The following is a 25146-nucleotide window of genomic DNA, read 5'->3' as shown; positions in this document are numbered from 1 at the left end:
AAAGAAACAAGTAAATTAGGATGAAATAATCCTAATATTGCTTAGGAGGAAAAAATAAATAAGTAGTAACTCTAGTTTTTGTTAGAAAACTTGTTTTGCTGGGTACAGTGGTACACACCTGTAATCCTAGCAACTTGGGAGGCTGAGGTAGGAGGATTGCAAGTCTGAAACCAGCCTCAGCTACTTATCGAGGCTCTATGCAACTTGGTAAGACCCTATTTCAAAATAAAATATTTTAAAAAGGGTTGGGGATATGGCTCAATGGTTAAGCTACCCTGGGTTCAATCCTCAGTTTAAAAAAAGAAAAAAGAAGAAGAAAACTTATGTTTTAAGGACAACCATTAAAAATCTACAAAGTCCAATTCAACCAAAAGGGAGAGTAATAAAAATTTTTCCATCTAACAGAAAGGGCCGGGGGATGGGGATAGAACATCTGAGCATATACTAAATTTGGAGGAAGAAATCAAAATATATCATCAATTTTAATAAACATAAAGAAACAAAATATCTATGAAAGAGAGTCCATCAGATTGGACATTAAAATAAAGGTTTTAGATAAATGTTGTTTATAAAAAAAAAAATGTCTAAACCAAAATAGCCCAGGAAAATAAAAATAAAGAAGTAGAAAATATATATCAGAGAAAAGAAAACTGTGGAAGATATATTAGTCAATAAAGAGGGGAAGACAATCAGCAATAGTGGAAATAAGAAAGGTCACTGCATAATGGCAAAAAAAAAAAGAGCATTTCTTTAAGATGATAAAACCAGATAGTTTTAATGTATGAAGTTTAAAAATTTCACAGAATTAAAGATAAAACCGAAACTACCACAGTTAGAGTAGGTGAGTATAATGTAGCTGCCTACAAATTTGTGTTGATATAGATTTGAAATTGATAATTAATAGATTTTATTTTTAAATGTACTATATTTCACTAATGTAACTTGCCATGTATTTTTAAAACTAGCATTATTTTATGTGTCACTGAGAAAGAGAAAGAGTCCAATTGAGGAGTTTTAAAAGAGGCTAAATAGAGTCTACTGCTCCTGCATAAACCAAGACACGAAAGGACTCATCTAAAGGAAAATGAGAGATTCCCCACAGAAAGGGATCCTAAGGAATTTTACTTTTCTCAAGGCTGGCATGGACAGAAAGCTGAAACAAAAAAGTTACACTGACAATTTGAATCATAACTCAGAAATCATGCAGTTTTCTTCTGAATTCATACTACCAGGTCTCATTAAAAAAAACGAAAAAAGATAAAAACAAAAAAGAAAAAATCTAAAGCATAAGCAGAGGATTTAATGTAAAGTGGTTTCAGGGACATAGTGCCCTTAACTGACGGCAAAAACAAACTCAAATCCTCTTTTGAAGAAGCTGACCTTAAATCAGGTTTATATCATAAGATGTAGTACATTACAAAATATATCAGTTTCAGATATGTTGAAGTGTGAGAAAATGTGCATCTGGAAATCAATAAATCATTGACTCATATTCATAACAAAATGATTCTTTTCAATGAAATATGAAGATTAAAAAAGACTCTATATTAGGTCACAAAGGAAGTCTTAATGGCTTTTAAAATGTTCAGTGTTCGTATCATACAAACTGCTTTTTTTTTTTTTCCACTTCAAGGCAATTAACTGGAAATTGATAGAAAAATGACTGCAAACAAAACAAACAAACGAAACCTCACACTTAAATACAATAAATAGATACAAAAATAACTGCTTACTCAAGAAAGAAATAACAAGTTAAAAATGAACAGTAAAAAAACAAAATGCTTTACAATTCAAAACTACTAGAATATAATTAAAGTAGAACTTAAAGTTATAAATGTATAGCTTTAAAGAAGGAAAATTAAAAATAATAAATTTTTAAGGCAACTGACAAAGCCACAGAAAAAAATAGACAGGTTGTAGGGAAAAAAAAGGATGTTAGACAGCAAAAATGTGTGAAACAGAAAGCAAAATCAACCAACTAAAACAAAAGAACAGGGAGATAATCTTAACAATGAAAACATCTAGTTCTTTCAAAAGACCAATAAAATAGACAAACTTCCTAAGTTTGGCCATGAAATCATAAAAGGCAGCACAAATAAACATTAGGTTCAAAAGGGGACATAAATGTAGCTGAGGTGAGGTGGAGAAGGACGGTTATAAAGAGTAGTGAGAGAATGTGTAGGGAGGGGGTTGCTTTTGTTTCTTGGTTGTTTAAGTTTCATGGTTATAATGAAACTAATGTATCAAAGGCTCCAAGGGAGAAGTTGAAATCAGGAGGCAAAGCTTTCAGTGGAGGTATTTCTAGGGAGAGAAATTTCCCTAGATTGGAAGAAGAAAAGTATTGTGCAGGAGTAGTTTCATAATACAGAAGGGATCCAGTTTGGTGGATTTACTGTATGAAATTAGAGGTGAGCAAAGCAAATTGGGATAGCGAAGTATGAACAGGCTAGAGAAGCTATAAAGCAAGAGTATCTGGGGGAAAGGTATTCCTAGAGAAAGGTACCTGGCAATGCTATATGCCAAGTTGAAGCTCGCAGTGTTTAGAGGATAAGGATATATCTTAGTAAACTTTGCAGCTTCTTGTAATAGCCACTATGTCCATACCCACGTTCATCACTCAATGAATTTTTTCTGCATTGCCCTGAAAATGTCAGGCCTACTTCTAAATAAATGCTTCTAAATAGAGACATCATGCTTAATGCAATCCTTAGAAGCCAAGATATCAAGGTACCACAGCATAAACATCACACATTCAGTGGAGGGACTATATTAACTCCATACCACTTCCATCATTATACACATGATGCTCTGGTCAAGTGAAGCCTTTGTATCAAAAAATTTTCTTCCAGCCATTTACTCAGAAAACAGTGCTTTATGGTCAGTGCTATTAAGTTCTGCTATGCTCTATCAATGCTAATGCTGTTTCTCAGGGAGATGATAGCATTTCTAATGCCAGATATTTATTTTTAAGTGTAATTTTCAGAAAGATATATAAGACAGGGGGCTGGGATTGTGGCTCAGGGGTAGAGCGCTCACCTAGCACGGGTGGGACCCGGGTTCGATCCTCAGTACCGCATAAAAATAAAATGCATTGTGTTGTGTCCATCCACACCAAAAAATAAGTATTTTTTAAAAAAGAAAGATATATAAGACAGTCAAGCTCTTATATATAACAGATTTCCCCTGCCTCTGCCACCAAGGAAGAAAAACAACAAATCTTTACTACTCCAGATAGGCTCCACTTTTACAAACAAAGCTCTCCTCATATACACCCCCCAACATGGACTTCCAGGAGATTACAAATACTGTGCTGTTACATTGACCACTTAAAATTTTACTTATGTAAATGAAAGCAAAAATAACATATATACTTGTAAATAATATCAACATAAATGTCATATTTATACATTACCATTCAATTTCTAACATATTTCAACATAAATTGCTAGTTTTAGTCTTACACTGTTATTGAGTAGTAGGAAGGGCGGCAAGGACATAAGAAATAAAGGACAGAGTATTATTTGGCAGAACTGAATAGCAGCAAAATATTTCCATAAACACCAGCATTTCATTCATTTTGGCTTTAAAATTTCATAAATGAATTCTCAGATTGCACAATAGATCACTACTCGTATAACATTCAACTTTTAAAAAGACCTGAATTCCTTTCTTGGCAATGTGCTTCCTCACTCTCTGATACTGGAGAAGTAATTTGTCAGGACTGAAATTCTCTATTTCCTCACCTGTAAAATGGTCGCTAAAAATTACCCTACCGGTTCATTGTAAGAATTTTGTGAGAACCAGTTGGCTAAGATTTCCAAAGCCCTCCATCCCTCTTCACAGATATAGACACAAGCACAGAAGAAACAATCAGCTTCTGTGTCACAAACAATTGGAAATATATGATGGTGCTCCCTTCCGAGGTAAAAGGACTTGTCACAACCCAATCCTAAATTTCACTCTGAGGTAATTTCAGAGATGTGAGGCTGGAAAAAGAAAATAATAACAATCAAATAATATTTGGCATTTTAAAAATGCACTTTTGCTGCTTGGAGAAATCTTTGCTTCACTAGCCCAACAATATTTTGTAAGATATTCCTGGCATGTTGAAGAGCTGCATAGCACTGTCATACTGAGAGGAATACCTTTTTTATAAGAGTGAGCAAGGAGCCCCAATGGCAGCTGTTGAGGTGAAAAACAAGCACTACCACATAAATATTTGCAAGCTAACTGGATTCTTTGGCATCCTAACATTTTTGAAGACATGAATGCAGTTTGTAACGTAAGGGGAAATTATTCCACTTCTTGTCCATATCTACGGGGCCTATCTCCTATGATTTCTAAACATTAAAAAAAGTCATCTAGGAGATGCCATTGTAAGGTAAGAAAGACACTGGGTAACTGTGGCAGCTTTCCTATATTCTACCGTCTAGCCTGAAGATATTCCTCTATTCTTCAACCGTTTTTCCATTCTTTTTCACCCACAGGAATCATACAATGTCTCTACTAGCCCTCTTAGGCCAGTCAAAGCTAAGTTGCAGAAGCTGAGCTCCATGACGGGTTGGTCAGTCTATTAGTGTTCTCCATTCTTATGCTACTCTCAGGGACCTTTAGCCACCCTTTATCATGACAAGCACACCAGTCTTCCTAAGTACCACCCCTTCAAAGCCCATCTTTCCTTTCTGTACCTATGTCCCTATGGACTGGAGTTCCAGAACCACCACTATGAAGTGTCTCTACTAATGTTACTCTCATGCCCTTGAGATCTGAGTTTACATCTTCTTTCTCCAATGTGTTTATTTGCTCCTTTTTATTAATAAAACTAAGACTTTCACCAGACAAAAGCAACTCATCCATATTGCTCTTCCCTGGAAGCCTTACGTTTCCTGGTCCCCTAGCCTCCCAAATCCAGGAAACTAAGAAAGGGAGACTCCCTAGTTGTCCTCTAGTGCCCTTCCCAAGCACTGTTTCCCCGAGATTGTGCCACACCTTTTTTTTTTTTTTTTTGAAGTTCCTGACATCATTTATACTTACTCAACTCCTTCCATGGTTTTAACTTCCAGTAATTAGATCATAATTTTCCTGTGTTTTGTGACTACAATAGTCATCTCTACTAAAATGCAGATTCTCTCTCTACAGTTATAGCATTTAATACATCCACACGATCATGTGCAGCAACCAAAAGTGATTTTAAAAAACAGACCACACCATCTCTGTCAATATTTCAACATTTATCTCCTTCTCTTCCTCTTCAAACTTTTGTTAAAAGTAGCTTACTCTCAGAACTTCAATTCCTTATTTTCTTAATTCTATTACAATGCAGCTTTTAACTCCATGACAAATTGGGCCAAAATTCAAATAAAACAATTGTTAATAAGAGTACATGCTGTCTTCTCATGACCAAAACAAATGGATATTGTCTTTAGTTATATATCAGTGTTGTAGTTGAGCTTTTCTGCTAATTTATCTAGACTTCTGTAATATACAATCCACCTATTTTTCTTCATTTTGTTTTGGATTGACTTCCCTTTCTGTTGTGTTAGCCTTTCCTTGCAGCAACAATTCAAAAGTGGTATTTTTCAAGGTTTTCAGTCTTAGGCTGCTGATGAGCTATGAACCCCATCTCCTGGGGTGATCTGGCACATTCTCCTAATTTCTGCTTCTTTCTATAATGATGACATATATAAAACCCACCTACCTGCCTCACCCCTCAGCTTCACACTCAAACACTAAACCAAATCCTCAGCATTTCTACATGACTATTTTATACACATCTTCAGCTTCTTATCTCCTTCTCTTAGAAATGTTATCTTAGTTCCCCACATCAGAAACCTGAGGATCATTTTAGATCAACCCTAGAATAGAAGGACATGAGATTAAAAATTTAAAACAAAACAAAACACCAATTTTAGTAGAATAAATAAAAAAGGTTCACACTCAGGCCCAAGATGTGTACTTCCAGCAAAAGATAAAACTCTGAGTGCTTCTGAGACAAGAAACAAAACAACGCACACGTATGTATATACATACACATACATCCCAGACAACCTTCTTAACTAAAAATTATGATACAAATATGTTTGAAAAAAATGAAGAAGAGGAAGTAGGAAAGGATGGGGACTAAGAAAGAGAAAGCTAAAATGACATCTACTATTATCATAGTTAACAGATAATGCTTAAGTGGTTAACAATGAAATTGTAGTGCAAGCACATCACTGAGGAATAATAAAGCAGAAAATACCAGGGGAAGCAGATTAAGAGAAAGGTAAGAGTAGGGAAGTGTGTTGCAGAAGGCAGCTGCTTGTTCAAATAAGGCTGGGCACTACTTGACTTAATTGTGTCTATACTTATAAATTTGAGAAAAATAAAAATTAATAAAAAGTGAAATGAACAAGAGAGGCAGTTTGGAAAAATATGTGGATAACAAGTTTGGAAAAACTTTCTTAAACTAACTTGATTACTGTGTTTCCTCTGCAATTCATTACTTAGTAGAACACCAAAAGACAATGAATCACTTAGAAATAAGTAACAGAAATAGAAATGAGCATCAATAGTCTGTGGCTATGATGCTGGCAAAGCTTCTCCCATTCCAAATCTTATAAATATTTCTCAATATGTTCCTCTAGTTAAAGTTTCAATTTTAATGTTTATTTCCTTAACTCTTTTGGAATGTATTTGGCTGATGGCCTGAGGTAAAAAAATCTAGAAATCCAGATATACTCTTGGAGTCCAGAAATACAGATCTGCTTCTATCAGAACCTCATTACATTAAGTCTTAGTTTGCCCATCTTACTCTTAAAACCTTGCTTCAAATATTTTAAATTGTCTTCATTTTGTCAAAAAAAAATTTTTTTTCAGATTGTTAGATCTACCCAGTTAGGAATTTCAAACAGAAAACCTTACCAGTAGTGGTTTTGAATCTGATCTGGGACCTAAATATTTCTGTTTTAGGAAGGAATTAAGAAATTATCAAAGAAAAATTTGCTGGTGTCTTTCTATATCTATTTTTTTTAAATATATCAACTAACTTAAAACCTCTCTCTCACTCTCTCTTTTTTCTGGGTTATATACTATTACCTGGGAGGCAGACTATTCCATCTTTTACTCATTTCGAGTAAATCTCACTGAATTTATTCCGAATCAAATGCTAAGCATTATACCTAAAATAAGCTATCAGGTTTTGAATTTTGACATTTAATTTCCCTTTACAAGAGTGGCTTTCTTTGATTAAATTTGTTACCAAAAGCTTGGTCCTTGTTCAGGATGCCAATCTCATAATGAGAACACAGTTTTAAGAAAAAGGAGGTTTATTGCTTTGCTATCAAAGGAGAGGCACAGGAAACTCTGGTCCCAGAGGCTGTGATTCTGCCCTTCAGCATGAACAGGGAGCTTTTAAGGAGGTGATTCAAAGGCTATTCTTCACTTGTTTTCTGTTGGAGATGTAATTCACCTGTTAATTTGGGAGACAGTCATTTTTGAGATTTTTCTGGTAGCATCCCCAAAGTCTGGAATACTTCGTCCCCATGGTGGGGTTTGTACTCAAGGACAGATAATTTTGTTTAAAATGGGGAAGAAAGGTAATCCTATTTCCACTGAGATTAGGCAGGGGACAGATTAGGGTGGAACAGGGAGAGAGGAAGGGAAAGAAACCTGCTCATTTTTTTAAAAAGTTGCAGTGGCAGAGGAGCAAGGGCTAAGTGGACAACTGTTACAAAATGATATTAAAGTGGGCAATTATTTCTGAATACTGACTTTTAAACACTTCAATATGAAACATCAATTACTCATATTTCCTTATATTCTTAGTATATTTTGTCCTGAACTAATAGGTTATGAAAACATACCGTTATCTAATTGAATGGAATACTGACTCACTGTAGATTTAGCAAACCAATAAAGACACCGATAACTACTTAACAGCTTGCTACTTGTTCTCCTTATTATCTGGGCATGTTTCTTAAAACACTACAGGTCAGGATAATTTGTGGGGTTTACATAAATATTACAATGCTAAATAACTGTATGTCCATGTTATTGGTAAAGACAGGGAAGAGATCCACCAGCCCTCAACTATTTACATTAGAAATTCAAGTCTTCTAAGCTATTAAAACAGAATTTGGGGGATGATGCAATTTAGTGGTAGAGCGCTTGTTTAGCATGCACAAGATTCTGGCTGGGTTCAATCTCCAGCACAGGAAAAAAGAAAAAAAAAAAAAGAAAAAGAAAAACACCATCCAAATTTCACATTTTCTATAGTATTATGGATGAAAAGCACTTTTAACAGAATGAAAAGGTAAGTGTCTTATGCATTTTACATTTATACACTAAGTAAACACACTAATTAAAGAGGTTGCTTTTTAAAGAAGGTTAAAAGTCTACCAGCTTGTATTTGAAAGACAATTAAGTAGCAGGGTAAAAAAACAACAACAACACATATTTCAAAGTTGAGAAGTTGTGAATAATATGTAATATCTTTATCTAACCAGAAACATAAGAGATTTACATAATGGGAAAAAGGAAAGATAACTTGCATGAGTTTTGAAAGAAATAAGATCTACGCTTCATATTTATAGGAATAAAAACTAGAAAACTCTTACTACAGATTTTTAAAAATATGTATGTCAATCTACAAGGTATTGTTTCTTTCCTAAGACAGCACAGGGGAATGAGGAGTTTCAAAAGGAGGAGACTAATCTGTTTTGTTTTAATGGCAAGAGCACTGTGATTCATTGTTTGAAATGTTAAAACCAAACATTTTCTGGTTTTAAGTTATCTAAATCAATAATTACAAAGTACCTCCTATCACCAATATTCAATCATGCTCAGCAGATATTGAATTCTTCAACTGAAAATTGCCTTTACCAGAGTGAAGTTTCAGATAATATAAGAAGAGAAAGTTATGGAAAAAAAAATAACCTGTGGGGAGAAAGGGAGAACAATGGGACTCAGGGAGAGAAGGAAGATAATGGGCTCTGGACTTTCACCATTTCCTAGCAACAATAGGCTCTGAACCTACACAATTTTCCTGACTGCCCAACTTACACATTCTGCTTTGATGATTAAGTCTCACTTAACCCTATAAAAATCAGACTGTTAACCAGTTACTATTTTTTAGGAGGGAAACTCCTAAAAATGTGCCTCCACTACTTAATAAAGCACTGATTCCTGGAAGTCTGCCCCCATTTAATTTTTGCTTTCAAGAAGAACATGGAGTATGTGCTGATATTCACTTACAACACCCTCAAAACAACAAACAATTGGGAGAAAAATAGCTGTTCTAATATCTTTATTATTGTGTCCTCTCAAATTTTTCTTCTTTCCCCTGATTTACTGAAATTGTTTTCTAATTTCTGTTGCCCTTACTGACCTTTTCATTGTAGGCTCTTTCTAGTAGATTCCTGGACTTGAAGTGAGTCAAGGTTTTATGGTCTAGTTTCTCAGATACTTCTTAGGCCAGTTTTAAAAACCACATCAAATACTCCCAATCTCTTTAGCCTAATCATACTATCCTCTAATCAAATAATTTTGATACAAACTCATGAGTTTTTATCCATAAAAACTCATAATTTACTGCTAACAATGTAAAGATTACAACCAAAACCAAAGAAAAGACTATAAATTATTTTGCAAGGATATACTTTCATAACATTGTTATATAACCCCCAGTCAATTTGGGAAATGTTTTAGTGGGTTAAATAATATACAATAGGGTTTGGCAATCTTCTGGAAGTAGCATGCAAAAATCTACATCTATTCACACTAATCTAAGGTTTTGTGTGCCAGTAATAACCCCTCTCTTTCAAAAATCAGTATAGATGCAAATTTCCATGCCACAGTATTACCAGAGGGATTAAGACCTATTTTCATTGCAAATATTCTGTTTCTCTTAGGAGACTATGTGACCAGGAATGGGAGTGTGACCTTGGTCTCACCCAGATGGGCAGATGTGTTTGGGGGAGGAGGAGGCAGAATAGAGCTATGGAAAAACCTTAGGCTTCTGAAGGAAACATGTTTGAAAAGTAGAAAAATGCACAACTCTTTAAGAAAAAAATTTAAAAAAAACATGTTTATTGTACACTTATCTACATGTTTAGTTAGTGTTAAATATAATATTTACATGGTCATATTGAATTCTCAAAACAAATAGAGGAAACTAAGACTGGAAAGATTTAACAAGCCTGCCATCAACTTAGAAGTCATCGCTATCTTCCTCCTTGACACTCCATGGAGATGCCCAACCTGAAAAGTGTCGGAATTTATGTGATTATTTTCCTCCTCCAACTCTGATTTCAAATCTGCAAGGTGTAGTTTCTGTTGCTCCAAGTTCACAACTATACTGCCTTTAAAAACAAGTGGTAAACAGATCAGTCAAAAAGTTTCTTCATGTTACTTTTTAAGTTTATCCATACTTGATGTGTGAAATAGCAAAAAATCAAATGATGTAAGAGTTTATAGTCTAAATATTCATACAATGAAATGAAATTCAACTTAAAAAAGGTAAGTCAATAATTCCACCAAATTTTCCCTTTTTAAGGTAGCTCTATCTCTAGGCCTTTTGTTCCACTAATCTTTCCTGATGTGCCATTTTTTTCTTCCTTACATTTATTTTAAAAAATGGCCTCACCTACTGCTCCAGCTGGGGTAGACAGGGTACTTCCTGAGCCCATGTTACCTGTTCAGGATCAATCAGACTCACCCTTTCAAGAATTTACAATAATATATATATAAGAAAGAGATAGACTTGAATCATTAGGGGCAAGTCACCATGATAAACATTAAGAAGCAAAAATACATCCAGCAATTATATTATTTATTGCTTGCCATTTATTGTTCTATTGAAGACAGAATTAGATAGGCAGTTGGTATAGATATGTAAATCGAGTTAGCTCAGATCAAGGAGGCCAATTTGAGTGAGTCCTGGAAGTTGGGGACTGCTCCCTGAGGGATTGAAATGCCTTCAGAGCCCTTCCTACACCCTTATCAAGATAACCTGCCCCAGAAATTGTCCCTCCATACACTGAGTTGTAAAAGTTGTTAATTAATATGTCCAGGGCTGCTCCATCCTGCTCTTCCCCCTTTAGCCCACCAGTTTCCCACCTAGCATTTCCACATTTCCTGGCCTAGTCAAGTACAAGGAAGGAGAAAGATAAGAGGAAGAGAGAAGGAGAACAAAGGAAGCCTAAGATATATAAAAGAGCAGAACACCTTGCTTTTTGTTATACCAGGATACCAGCTATGGCCCCCTCCTCCCTCCTGGGAGAGGTCTAAGTTACCAAATGATTTCTAATAATGATCTTTTAAAGCAGATTTCCAATTTGCCTGATGAAATGTGTATATAGAGGAAATCATCTACAACTGTTTTACTCTTTCATGTTTTCATTATATCAAGAAAAATATTTCCCTGTCAGAGTGATTTTAGACTATTTTTTAAAACTGCTTTTATTTAGTTTTTCTGGAGTATCTGTTATTTTATCAATTTGTAAACCATAATGGACTTGAATAATGTTAGTATGGTTAAATACATTTGAAAGCTTCTTTATTAACTTTTATCCATAGAAACTTTGTTTTCATAAAATCCAAAATAGTGGACAAAATGACAAATCCTTTCTTTGTAGCATTACCTTCCCCCTCTCCACCCCAACACCACATGTATTTCAAGAACACAGTGATTAGAACCCCAGAAAAAATATAGTAGGTCTAACCTCTTTCAACGTGGAGAAGAACATAGTTTCAAGAGACAGTTCTTACTCTAGACCCAAATGTATTTTTAAATAATGGAGCAGAAAAGATCTTCTTGCCCCTATACTACATGGAAGTTTCCATTTTCATAATAAAACTTTTTAAAAGGGGAGAAATTCTTTAATATAATTATCAACTCAAACTGGATGAAAATCTGTTAACATTCTCCAAAGCAGAAAGTGCTTAAGTTCTTCTATTCAGAATGCATTAAAGTCAATAAACAAGAAACATTTCAGGAGAGACCACCACCCTAGAATGTTCTTTTTTTAATTAAAAGTGGTGAGCAAATCTGTAAAGAGCATCATGGAGTCTCACACTGGTAAAGGTCAGTGGATTTTATAAAAGTTTAAATAATGTGCCCAAGGAAGAAAACAAAGAAAGAAAAGTGCTGTACCTAAAATTTGCCACATGGCCTGGAAAGAAAAATGTATGAAACACAGGTTTCTCCATCAATCCTAGGAAGGCTTGCTCTGTTGGGTATCCAGACATAAATCTTTTGGCAGGATCCGAAGTAGTTAACTAAGAATCCAACAAACTCTAACTTTGCTTTACTTTATCAATATTGTTAAGGGAATGATGTCATTGTTTAGGGGTTTTGCAAAGACATTCCATGTCACTTCAGTTTTTAATACCAGGCTGGAGCCTGCATGGTCTGCCAGCATAAGCCAGATAAACAAAGACCTGTAGTCTTTCTATTCATCTTGGGATAGTTACTCAGAAAGATTCTGGAAAATATGCCTATTATGAACTAAACATTTCACTTTTCATTTTATCCATGTGCCAGAAGTCCATTCCTTGGATAAACACTTTACAAACTGACACTCTCAAAGTCACTAAACATGATAAAGTATGTGTGCATCAGTTCAGGACGGATTAAATATTTTCTCTCCCATGACGAAAGAACAGTTATATACTATATGAAACCACCGGGCCCACATTCCTTTCCTTTTTTTTGTTGTTTTTATTTTGCATGAAAGATTAATTTTCCATTTCAACTCATTTGTTATGCAATCTTGGCTTTGGTAAAATATCACTCAAGCAATATTACATGCAGAAATAGGATTTATTTTTTAAAATGTGCGATTTAAAGTTCTCTCATAAATATGCTTTCTTCCATTACTATTTCTTGCCTCTGATTACTGATTATTTTCAACTGCCTTTGCTAATATTTAAGTGAAGTGGGAAAGGGAAGGAAACCTAATGTATTCTCCTTAAGAGTTAAAACAAGGATCCTATGTGGTACATTAAGTATATTTGTAAACTATACAGTCAAAACATTCATCACAAAATGCTAAAACAGAGAACAGTAATTTATTACTTCTGTATGATTGTGCTAATTGCTTCTCTAGTCAACAAATTCACTATAGTCTTATGGTGTGATCAGAAGATTAGTTACAGAGACTGGGGATGTAGCCAGTGCTAAAGCATATCTCTAGCAGGCAAGAAGCCCTGACTTCAATACATGCATACCATCCCCCAACTACCACTAGAAAATAGAAGAAAGAAAGAAAAGAAAAGAGGATTAATTACAGTTGAGCTGTCTAGTTGTTTTCAGCTCTTGGGGAGGGGGATTAGATTTCTAGTCTGAAACATAAAAAGAATAGTGTTGGGTAACATTTTCAGTAGCATGTATATGTCCTATTTAAAAAATAAAAACATCTTCATCTTTCCATCCACAGGAAAAATCACCAACTTCCTTGAAAAATATCCCTTTAAAATGGTTTGTGTGGTTAGATGCATGTTGCTCTGACATTACTCCACAGGGTATCAAGTATTATGCCTTACTCACCCTGATTTCCTTTATCTGGAATGTCAACTAAATTAACTGACAAGGGTAAGTTACCTAACACAATAGATGCAATGTGATGCATATTTTACTTTTAGTCATTTCTATCACCTTTTTTGATGTTAGAAATAAACAATGACATTAAAGCAATTGGTAAACAGCATTTCTGAAACCTGTTCTTTTTCTATGTCAAAAGTCAAAAATCAAGATGTTATTTTCATCTACGGAGATCAAAGAAATACTAAAAAAAATTTAAAGAAAAATCTGAAGCTACCCATAATTTACCAAATAATTAAGATTTCAGAGTGTAATACAGTTGATTTTGTAACTCGTAGCCTTCTTACTCTTTAAATTTAGATATAAAGGAATGACCATTTATTAGATAAATCCAAATTTTCTACATTCTTTGCTTGTGAGCTGACACAGATGCTAAGTAATTCTGTGGGAAAATAAAAACAATCATAGTCAGTCTTGTGATATTTCTCCACAATTAAAGAAAGCCATGTATGCTAATTAAAAATAAAATGAGAAACTGAAATAAACACACACAGTGGGAGTGTAGCCAACCTTAACAACATTCCACTGAAATCCATCTTGTAATACAATATGATAGTTTGGCTTCCCAATAAAATAATCTGAAGACTGGAATATATTTGTTCGATTTGTATTTGAGTTTTGGATATGGTTCAAGACTCATCTGTCTCGTTGCCTTACTTTCTGGGAGAATTGAAGAGTTCAGTCAACTTATTTATTCAAAAGCTATATATTTTTGTTCATGTGAAATAGGAATTCAAATTTCCACTTTTTAGATTAATAGAAAAAAGGCATGATTAAACAGTCAGAATTAGTACATAAAATTATTGTCCTAACAAATATGAAAAAGTTCTGACTCATTTTAAACATATACTACCATTGTTTCTTTTGAATGTTTTTATTTAGTCATAAAATAAAATGACCTGAAAATACAATATTCTACTATAGAAAACAATTCTAATTATTTTCTTGATAAAAGTTCAGCTTATTCATTTTAAATGGAATGACAGACATTTTTTTAAAAAGGCACTACAACAAAGAAAAATTAATAAAATTCCTTTCAAAGCAAGATGACAACCCTGTATGTGTGCTATATTTACAAAGCATTTGCACATGAATAAGCTTTGGTAGCAAGGCCTCCTCCTATCAACCATACTCTAAGAAGCTTATGAACAGCAAAGGAGAGCCATTCCATTCTCCCAGACCAAAAGGATAAAAAGGAAGGATGAGGTTCTGTCCCTTTTACAAATGAGGCCAAGGCTCTTTGTGGTTTATCCAGTTGCATTCTAGAGTGACAGAGCTGGTTCAGAGGAAATGTCAGGGCCCTGTCCACCACACAATCCTGCTTTCTTTCATAGAATAGTAACCTGAAATACTAAATTGCCTCAAAACCTTTGGGCAACATCTTTTGGTATATAAAGGGTTGTTTAGTGACTATAGGATCATCTTTTGATCCTAAAGGCATTTGATAGATTCACTCAGCAGTCACAATATTCTGTAAATGACTCTCATTTCAAAAAATCAAAGCACTTAAATTGAGTTCCTGCAGCACTTCCCATAAGATTGGAGATGTATGCACATATCTTTAATTGGTTCTGTTTTTCTGGGAAACCTTGATTAGATAGAGAGAATGGGGAAGAAGAGAGAATTGAGTCAGAAAGGAAATAAAGGAGCATTCAGTGGAAACTCCTGACTTCCTCCCAGGATTTACTTTTGAATATGGAAATTCAAATTTTCTATGGCCAAACTTTTTTCAACCTTTTTTTCTTGAAACTAGTTCTTGCTACATTGAGAGGAATGGGATATGGCTCACACACCACCAACACAACCTGTTATTACCAAGATTCAGTAGATTTTCTTGATTAAATGACTCTTTATTTGCTGTATGCCCTTAGAACAATTTCTAGAACTGGTAAGTGACTCTTTTATATGTCTTCCGCCAATCCAATATTTGTTAAGAAAAGAGTTCATTCTCAAAGTTGGTCTCTTAGGTATTTCTGTGAATATAAAGGAAGGGAATTTTGAAAAATCTCTATGATATGGGTGCATTACATATGTTTTTATATCACTTAATTTACTTATCATAAACTGATCGCCACATTTACAATGTGGGTGTTGCTCCTCTTTTTTTCCCCCACAGATAAAGACATGGATTCAAAAGTAGAGGTAAATCATTAGAGCTATAATAGCAGCCGTTTGTTGCAAACACCAAAATATAGGTCTAATGCCAAAATTCATGCTCCATAACCATGCCGGGGCACCCAGTAGTGGATTCAATGTAAAGAATGAAAAACCAAAACAAATGCTGAGTCCAACATCTAACTCTGGTTTCTATTTCCACCACAAAATTTTGTTAATTGCTGATACTACTAATAATGATGATGTAAAAATAACATACAACATCTATTGATCACTTACTAAATCCTAAGCATCTGCTAGGGATTATCTCATTTAATCCTTTTCTACAAAATAGATACTATAACTGAAGGTTATGTACTGGTGTAGGGTCATAGAGCTATCACCTGTAGGAGGCAAGAATCAGACTCAGTGGCCATGGAGCCAAGGTTACACAGTCATCCTATACAGAATTAGTATTAATCATTGCCCAGGTTACATGAGACTGCCAAGAAAATGATATTTCTCTTTATTTCTCTGGGGAAATGTCAAATGCTTCATATCACCTATTATTATTTTCTCTTCTGAATGTCAGAGTGACTTGTTTAATTATAAAAAATGGCTACTTTACTAACAATTTCATCATTAGCCAGTATTTTTTTTTTCATGGAACTAACTGAAATCTGTTATGATTTAAGGTCTTGAGCTCAGTTTTTGATTTCCATAGAAAATGACCAATTATGAACAATTTGCTTAAGATAATGTTTTCTATCAACTTGAGAACTACTAAATATGTGATATCTGTGCATAGAATATAAGGATCTTGCCTAATAAAGTAATGAAAAAGAACCTCTTCAATGAATTTTTTCCCTCAAGAATAATCAGATTCTCTTTAAAGGGTATGATGGTTAATTTTATGTCAACTTGGTTAGGTTATAATACATAGTTTTGGGTCAAACACCAGTCTAGTTGTTGTGAAGGCAGTTTTTAGATGTGGTTGACATCTAAATCAGTAGAAATTAAGAAAAGCAGATCTCTCTTTATAACATGGCTGGGTCTCATCCAGTCAGTTGAAGGCTTCAGACCAAGGTTCCTGAGTGGAAGGAATTCTGTCTCCAGACTGCATTCAAACTCAAGATTGCAACATCAGTCCTACTGGAATTGCCAGCCTGCCAGCCTGCTGACTAATTTTACACTTACCAGCCTCTATACTCATACCAGCCAATTCCTGAAAATAAATCTCTCTTTGACACCCTCCAACCCCCATATCTCTCTAATTGGTTCTATTTTTCTGAGGAATCCTGACTAATACATAATACAGATAAAAAGAAGAATACATCATAAGGCAGCAAAGCAGAGAGATTCCTGAGATACTTTTTTAAAAAATATTTATTTTTTAGTTGTACTCAACACCTTTAGTTTGTTTATTTTTATGTGGTGCTGAGGATCAAACCCAGGGCCTCGCACATGCTAAGGGAGTGCTCTACCACTGAGCCACAACCCCAGCCCCTTGAGATACTTTTCTGTGCTGGCCTTTGATTGTAAATCTCCATTCTGGAAGTGAAAATGCATCCCAGGGAATCTCTTAGCTTCCTCCCTAGAAGTTACTTTTGATTATAGAAATTGAATAGTTTTTCATTACAAAACCCTTCAACTTTTATTTTTTTTTTCAAAATTTTAATTTTTGATTGAATCTTTTTTGTTCTAATTAGTTATACATGGCAATAGAATGCATTTTGACACATTGTACATAAATGGAGTATAATAACTTCTTATTCTTCTGGTTGTACATGATGTAGAGTTACACAGGTTGTCTAACCATATATGCACACAGGGTAATAATGTCCAATTCATACCACCATCATTCCTACCCCCCTCAATTTTTATGCTTGAAGTAGGTTCCTACTACCTTGCATTTTCTTGTATCACCTTAGTCCTAAATCCTATTTGAAAGAGAAGGTGCTAATCCCAATAATCTGATATTCAGCAGAATTTTACATCATCCAGGGTCATAAAAATAAAATTCAGAAATTTATTGAGAAATTCAAATACACCATTAGTTTTATTTAACATATGAAAATAAAAATTAAACTAATAATTGGTTCCTTGGAATGAAACACACTAAGAACTTTACAAGTCTATTCTTAGAGGAAATATTATATTAAAGGAAATCAATTTCTCACCATTTATGAGTTTCTGTCAGTGAAGTCTCCTCTGCTTCTTGGTCAATTTTAGCTGAAAATGCAAGAAAAGGAAAGGATGTAATAGACAGTACATAATCTCAGGCAAAATATATTTTAAAAATGAAATTTATTTTAATGTTTTTTTGACACTGGGAATTGAACTCAGGGGTACTCAACCACTGAGCCACATTCCCAGCCCTATTTTATTTGGAGACAGAGTCTCACTGAGGTGCTTACTTCCTCGCTGAGTCCCTGCTGGGGCTTGATTTGAATTTGTGATCCTCATGTCTCAGCCTCCTGGAATTACAGGTATATGCCACTATGCCCAGTTTCTTTTATTTATATTTATTCTTATGTACTCCAACCAGAAGTTGAGTATGGATTTTAAATCCTTAAATGTCATATGATTGAAAAGATTATACAGTTTAGAACATTTTTAGGTTCTAAATAATTTGTTTATATTATTAGTATTATTTTTATACTAACTTGAGAAATGAAAACACTAATTTTATGTTTACGTCAAATGTGTCAGGGTTTACATGTCAATAATTAGCTGAAAATAATTCTCTCAAGCAAAAGTACAAACATGAAGTTAAGAAACTACATAGCTGGGTGTGGTGGCTCATGCTTGTAATTCTAGCAATTGGGGGGCTGAGACAGGAGGATTACAAATTCGAGGATTACAAATTGCCTTAGCAACTTAGTGATGCCCTAAGTAACTTAGTGAGACAATGTCTCAAAATAAAAAATAAAAGGGCTGGGGATGTGGCTCAGGAGGAAAGTGCCCCCAGATTCAATGCCCAGGACCCCCCGCCCCCCCAAAAAAAGGAGGGGAGAGAAACCATCTAACCTTCTTTAGCTATGGAGCTATGGTGAGAATTCTGAACTCTTTACAATTGTGTTCAGATTGTACCAATTGTAACAGATCACAAGTGAAAAATCATAATCTTATTTTATCTAAAACTCTCCCTTTTGTGGTAGTGTGATAGTGTACCAATTTATTTGCTTTAATTTTGTTTAAATACAAAGAATGGTAGCCTGACACAAACTCAGAAATCAAATTTGGAAAGGAGATTAATACTTCAAATTGTTAAAATCACCCACAAATTCCATTGTGTAAAATTAGCATTACACTGTTTTATGTATTATTCCATACCTACCCCCATCCCCCGACCCCTCTCTCTCACATACACACACTTATATTTTGGGGAAAAAAATTCCAAAGACACTGCTATTTTCAGTCTATTTTATTAGAATAAAAAAAATTAGTCTTGACCTGTTCAATTAATTTCCTAGTTGGTGACTCACAGTTTGAAAATCACTGAGCTATAGAATAAAAAGTAAACAAATAAACAAAACAAAACAAAAGAACAAATTTAAAAATTCCTGGAACTAGTAAATGAAGAAGTTGTCTTTTTATAATCATTTCCTTCTGGGCCACACTTGGGGCCATTTGGAGACATCAGAAGACAAAGTGGACCAGGGCCAATGGATTATTAAAAACCAGGAACTGTGCACAAAAGAAAACCCATGGTCTCTTTAGCAATTGTCAAAGTATCTTTATCACTACTTAAAACACAATAGTACAGCTTTGGCTGGTTAATGTTTTACAACTTCAGGACAGTGTTTTCTGGAAGGTCTGTGAAGTATCTACAAAGTCATAACTAAGTGTCATACTGCCACTCTTTGCCAGAATTGTCAAAATTTAACAGGGATTTCTCTCTCTCACTATCTCTTTGCTCCCTCCCTCCCTCTTTCCTCCCTTTCTTCTTCCCTCCTTACCCTTCTCCCATTTCCATTGTCTCCTCCCTTTCCCATTTTGTATTTTAGATTGTTTATATAAATTTACAAGTCAGTCATTAATCAGATTTAAAACAAAACAAAACAAAACAAAAAAACCCCAGAATCAATGTTCCATGATTTTACTTGGAAATGGTTCCAGTCTTATAAAATCTGCTCTGGCCTACCTAGCATAAAAAAATGATTTTCTACCTAAAACAATTCTAGAACCACATAAAGTTTGTTTAAGGGAAAATAACAAAAGCACCACAATGTTTACCACTATCAGGAAGGACATTTTTTTAAAAAAAATCTTTTTAAAATACAAAGAATAAGACTGAGATTGGAAGATAGACTTTCTGGACTATTTTAGAAGATTCAAGAAAATTATTTATGAAACGTAAAAACATAAAAGAATGATATGCTAGAGATTCGTACCCTATTCCTTATTCTGTCATTAAAATTAGCTGTGTGGTCTTTGGCAAATAGATTGATCTGTTAATATACATAAAATATCTAGCATAGCACCTCCAATAATTAGTGGAGACAATAAATGTGCTATGAAATTTTAGAATTGAAGATTTTAAAATTGTTTAAGTGATATAATCCATAATTGTGTTTAACTAAGTCAACTTCTATTTTATTATGTTTCAACTTTATATGCAGATAAAGAGAGCACAAACTTGTAGCTTTCCAGAAAACATAAGCCCTTAAATTAGGGTAATTGGAATAAACTAGGTTTCACTTATTCACAATGATTCCTTTTGAATGTATACCAAAACAGCTCTTACTTCAGTACATGGCAAGTTTGGCTTTCAAACAATACCACTTTGATCCAATGTGGAAGAAGATTGATTCGTACCAAAGGAACAAAACATAAAAACAGATCCTTTTACCAAACCTAATTGCTATATTGCAATCATAAAGCCAAATTAGAACAACAGAGACTACTTAAAAATTCTTTACTCTCCATTATTTTTCATGATTTTCAAGCTAGGGGATTTGTATATTCAAACCGTAATCAGCTTTGATAAACAGTCAAATTAGAGATCAAAGAAAAAGCATTAGACTTTCAACTCTTGATGAAGAGTCAACAATTCAATGAACCTAACAGATTTTCCTTTGTATGGAAATCTTAGGAAAAAAAATTCTGAAAAGTTGAGGGGCAATTCTTTTTTTCTGGACACACTGAGATACCTATTTTCAACATGCTGTTTGTATAAATGCACCATGAAGGTTTTGTTGCAACAATTCTTTTAAACATGCTCAGGATGTTCACTTAGTGATCGGTACAGGATGTGTTTGCTTTAGGTAGTGCGGATGAATCCACTAAACTGAAACGTTATTTCATCAGTGAAAATTAAAACATAATTTGGAATAAAATATGAATAAATCTGCCATTCATTTAGGGAGCACAGACCAAAATCTTAGTCCAACTGCATTTTTCAGTTTGAGGAAAAACTTATACGTACTGTGTGCCACCACTGTTATAAGCACAGACATCCAATCACAACTTTGCTAAAAGTCACATAGAAAATAAGGTGATTTTTAAAATCTGCAACATAATACTTTAGTATGAATTTTTAACTTCCTCACTTTTTTTCAGAAATACAAAAATTATTTGCATTTAATTTCTAATGGAACACATGACAAATGGTTTTGAAAGATAGTGTTCTTTTTAGCAACAGTTTCCTACATATTTATAATCTGCTGTTGATAAAACTGATTAAAATAAGTATGCTAAATGAATTATATAAGAGATATAAAAGATTTAATTTTCCATTTCAAATAATATCAGTTTCCCCCGTCTTTTGGAATGTATAGCTCATTTTTTTTTTTCTACATTGAATGAGGATTACAGCTTTCTAGTGGTTCACAATCAATAATACTGGGCTGGGAGTGGTGCTTAGGGATGGAACACTACATAGCACATATAAAGCCCTGGTCTTGATCTTTAGCACCTCAAAAGGAGAAAAAAAAAGACCAAAAAAAAAAAAAAAACCAAAAACCTAATCATAATCAAGATTACCATAGGAAAGCTAAAGAAGAACATAAAAAGACAAATAGGCACAGAATTGGTTTGTAGTGGTCTTCAAGTTAGCATCAGATCACTTGGGCATCCTGTGCCAGAGCCTCCTAGGTAGCCTTGACCATCTTCCACAGAGTTGCTTGATAACTCCTCTGCCCTAGGGCCAGCCAGAGTTCAAGTCTCTTTGGGCAGCTGCCTCTCCTGCATCTGATACCACAAAAGTTACACTCTCTATTTCCCTTGCAATGTGTCCTTACCACTCTGCCTCAAATTTCTGGATCCTATTAGGGACAATATTTGGGTGTTGAATATCAGATTTTCAATCAGAAAAACCTGGGTTTGAATTGAAGCTTAGCCCACTAAATTGTGATAGATTCTAATAACTGAACATCACTTTGATACATTTTTAATCATTAAAATAGGATAATACTTTTTCATTGAGTTGCTTTCTTTTATTCCCCAGTACTGGAGACTGAGTCCAGGGCCATGTGCTTGATAAAGCAAGCGCTCTAGCATTGAGTTACATTCTCAGTCCTTTTTACTTATTTTGAGACAGGGTCTTACTATGTTACTGAAGCTGTACTGGATCTTGTGATCCTCCTGCCTCAGCCTCCAAAGTAGCTGGAATTATGGGCCTGTACTACCACACCTGGCACACTGTTTCTTTTTTTTTTTAAGTGAAGAAAGTAAATTTGTTAATTTAATTTTATTTTTTGGAGGGGGTATGAGAGATTGAGCTCAGGGGCACTCAACCATTGAGCCACAACCTCAGCCCTATTTTGTCTTGGCCTCCTGAGCTGCTGGGATTATGCAGTGTGCCACCATGCTCGGCTAAATTTATTTATTTTTTTACATTATTTATTTTTCTTGGGGGGTGGGATTTTTTCTTTTTTTTCTTTTCTTTTTGGGAACTGGGGATTGAACCCAGGGCTTTGTGAATGCTAGGCAAATGCTTTGCCACTGAGCTACATCTCAGCCCTAAATTTATTTTTAATTGATACATAAAAACATAAAAATTGTACATATTAATAGGTATCATATAACGTTTTGACACATGTACATGTGTAATGTTTATGTCAAGTTAAATATATCTACCTCCTTATTTGTCATTTCTTTGACAAAAAATTTTCAAAATCCTTCCTTCTAGCCTTTTGAACTAAATAGTATGTTATCTTTTTTCCTTTGGTGACAAGGATTGAACCCAGGGGCTCTTAACCACTGAGCCACATCCCCAATCCTTTAAAAAAATATTTTATTTACAGACAGGGTCTCACTGAGTTGCTTAGTGCCTTACTAAATTGCTTAGGCTGGCTTTGAACTCACTATCCTCCTGCCTCAAACTCCTGAGTGGTTGGGATTACAGGCTTGTGCACTGAGCCTGGTTGTTATCTTTATCTGTAGTCACTCTTCTGTGCAAGAGCACATCAGAACTTCTTGCTCCTATCTAACTGTAAATTAGTACCCGATTATCAATCTTGCCCCAGTCCTCACTCCCACTGTTCTCCCCAGGCTCTGGTCACCACCAGTTTGAGATCAATTTTTTTAGGTTCCACAACTGAGTGAAATCACACAGTATGTCTTTCTGCTGGCTTATTTCACTGAACATGATGATCTCCAGTTCCATTCATTTTGTCCCACAGGAGGAGTTCATTAATTTTTTATAGCCAAAAGTATCCCATTGTGTACATGTACTTTTTATAAATTCATTCATCAATTGATGGACTCTTGGGTTGTTTCCATTTCTTGGTAATCGTGAGTAATGGTACAATGAACTTGGTAGTGCAGATGATTCATGAGATAACGTATAAATTGCCTGGTGCATTATAATACTCTTTCTGAAGTTCCCTTCATCTCATTTCCATATCACTTTTACTATGAGAAGGGACAGGGATGTGTTGCTGCCAAAATGTGAAAAGCCTCCCATTTGAGCAGCACCACAAATCTCACTTTTTAATTCTTCTATAAAAAATCTAGATGCAGAACTAAAGATATACTTTGATAAAATGAGGGTGCTTCTTTATGTCAGTACAGAACAATTATGGCCAAGAACTTTACAAACTCTGGCAATAATTGTAAAATTTCTTTCTACTCCATGTGTGTGTGTACCTGTTTTAATAGACTTAACACAGATTACTCCCCATGCCTACAAGTATAAGCAGAGACTAACAGCTTCTAAGAATTTTTAGTTTTAAGACATAGCAGTAAATCAAATTGCTACAAGGTAATTTAATAAATTTAAGGAGGAGTTGCTAAAATCTAAAAGATAAAATGATTTTTAAAGAAAATTTGCAATGCTCCTCTGAAGCAGCTCTTCTTATTCTAAACATACAATGGTAACTACTCATATCCTGATATTTGAGATCCACTGCCAAGAAAATGTTCTAAGAATAAGTCTACTGAAAACAGAATTCGTAGTGGAGTGAGAATCAAGAAAGCAGTTGGTTCTCTACTGACCATGGAAAGAACAAGGTGAAGTAATTTAAGGGGGAAAAAAAGGCACAATAAAAAGTGATTTGTACAGAGAAACTTACTACCTCTTATTTTTTTAATAGACTAAAACTGTAGAGAACTAAACTTACAGAAGTCAGTCAATTACTGTTCCTTCAGCAGCAAACTGGGACCTTAGATTTTAATGAGAACCTTACAACTGTCATTCTTAACTCCCAATCTCAACTGTTAGACATCTGCAATTTAGGGCAGGGAAAGCCTAAGCTTAGAACACTGAATTGAGAAACACCGAACATTTTAGGAGGCAACCTTTATTTATTTGGGTACTTTTCTTTCTATCTATTCATTTATTTTAGAACTAAGGTATAAGACACTCCTTTAAGTCTGATCTCACCAGAGATCACTAGCAATCATGACCCTATGCCATGGAACATGCAACTGGTTAAAACAGCATTTTAATGGTCCTATCTCAGCACCACAGCATTCACTGATGTCTCCTCCCGCAGGACTAACACTTCCTCCCTCAAATCTCTGCCTCCACAAATATTTCCCGGTGGTTGCTGTCCTACTAAGTTACTATTTTGACCCTATGATTAGTGTCTGTAGTCGCTGTCTGGCTCCAGACTCTTTTGCAATGTGAAATATTTCTGCTGAACTTGTTCCAAATGACTCTGAGTAAGCAGAGGCACGGAATGGACGCCCTTTCTGATCTTGAGCTTTCATGAGGGAATACCACATATTCCCAGGTAATTGGAGACAGAGTTGCATTTGAGTAATATCAGATGGAAAGCAACTCAGAACCCTTTCATCTGCTTGTCTAGGCTCTAAATCTTTTTGCTATTTTTCCTTTTATTTAAAGTGTTAACTAGTTTTTGTTTATAATTAGCTATGAATGTGCATTTCAGTTGCTTTTAAGTGCAGCCAGTATGGGTTATTTTTTAGACAGATGCAGTGCCTTTCCTCTGAGTCATTTAAAGTTGTCATTTAACTGCAGATATATTGCTTTAGTTTTCAGGCTTTGGAGACACTCCTCC

General features: G+C 34.6%; 1 protein-coding gene across 2 annotated transcripts in view; it reads right to left on the bottom strand.

The window, feature by feature from the left end:
- Fmn2 (formin 2) overlaps nucleotides 1-25146 on the bottom strand; it is a 341897-nt gene that overhangs the window by 50592 nt on the left and 266159 nt on the right. For both annotated transcript variants that reach the window (XM_026390773.2, XM_077803042.1), the window contains one exon: nucleotides 17857-17908. In XM_026390773.2, the coding sequence (XP_026246558.2) occupies nucleotides 17857-17908 (52 nt within the window). The remainder of the gene's footprint in view (nucleotides 1-17856; nucleotides 17909-25146) is intronic.

This window comes from Urocitellus parryii, chromosome 9, assembly GCF_045843805.1.
Source record: "Urocitellus parryii isolate mUroPar1 chromosome 9, mUroPar1.hap1, whole genome shotgun sequence".
Taxonomy (NCBI): domain Eukaryota; kingdom Metazoa; phylum Chordata; class Mammalia; order Rodentia; family Sciuridae; genus Urocitellus; species Urocitellus parryii.
This window is presented reverse-complemented; position numbering and strand designations above follow the sequence as displayed.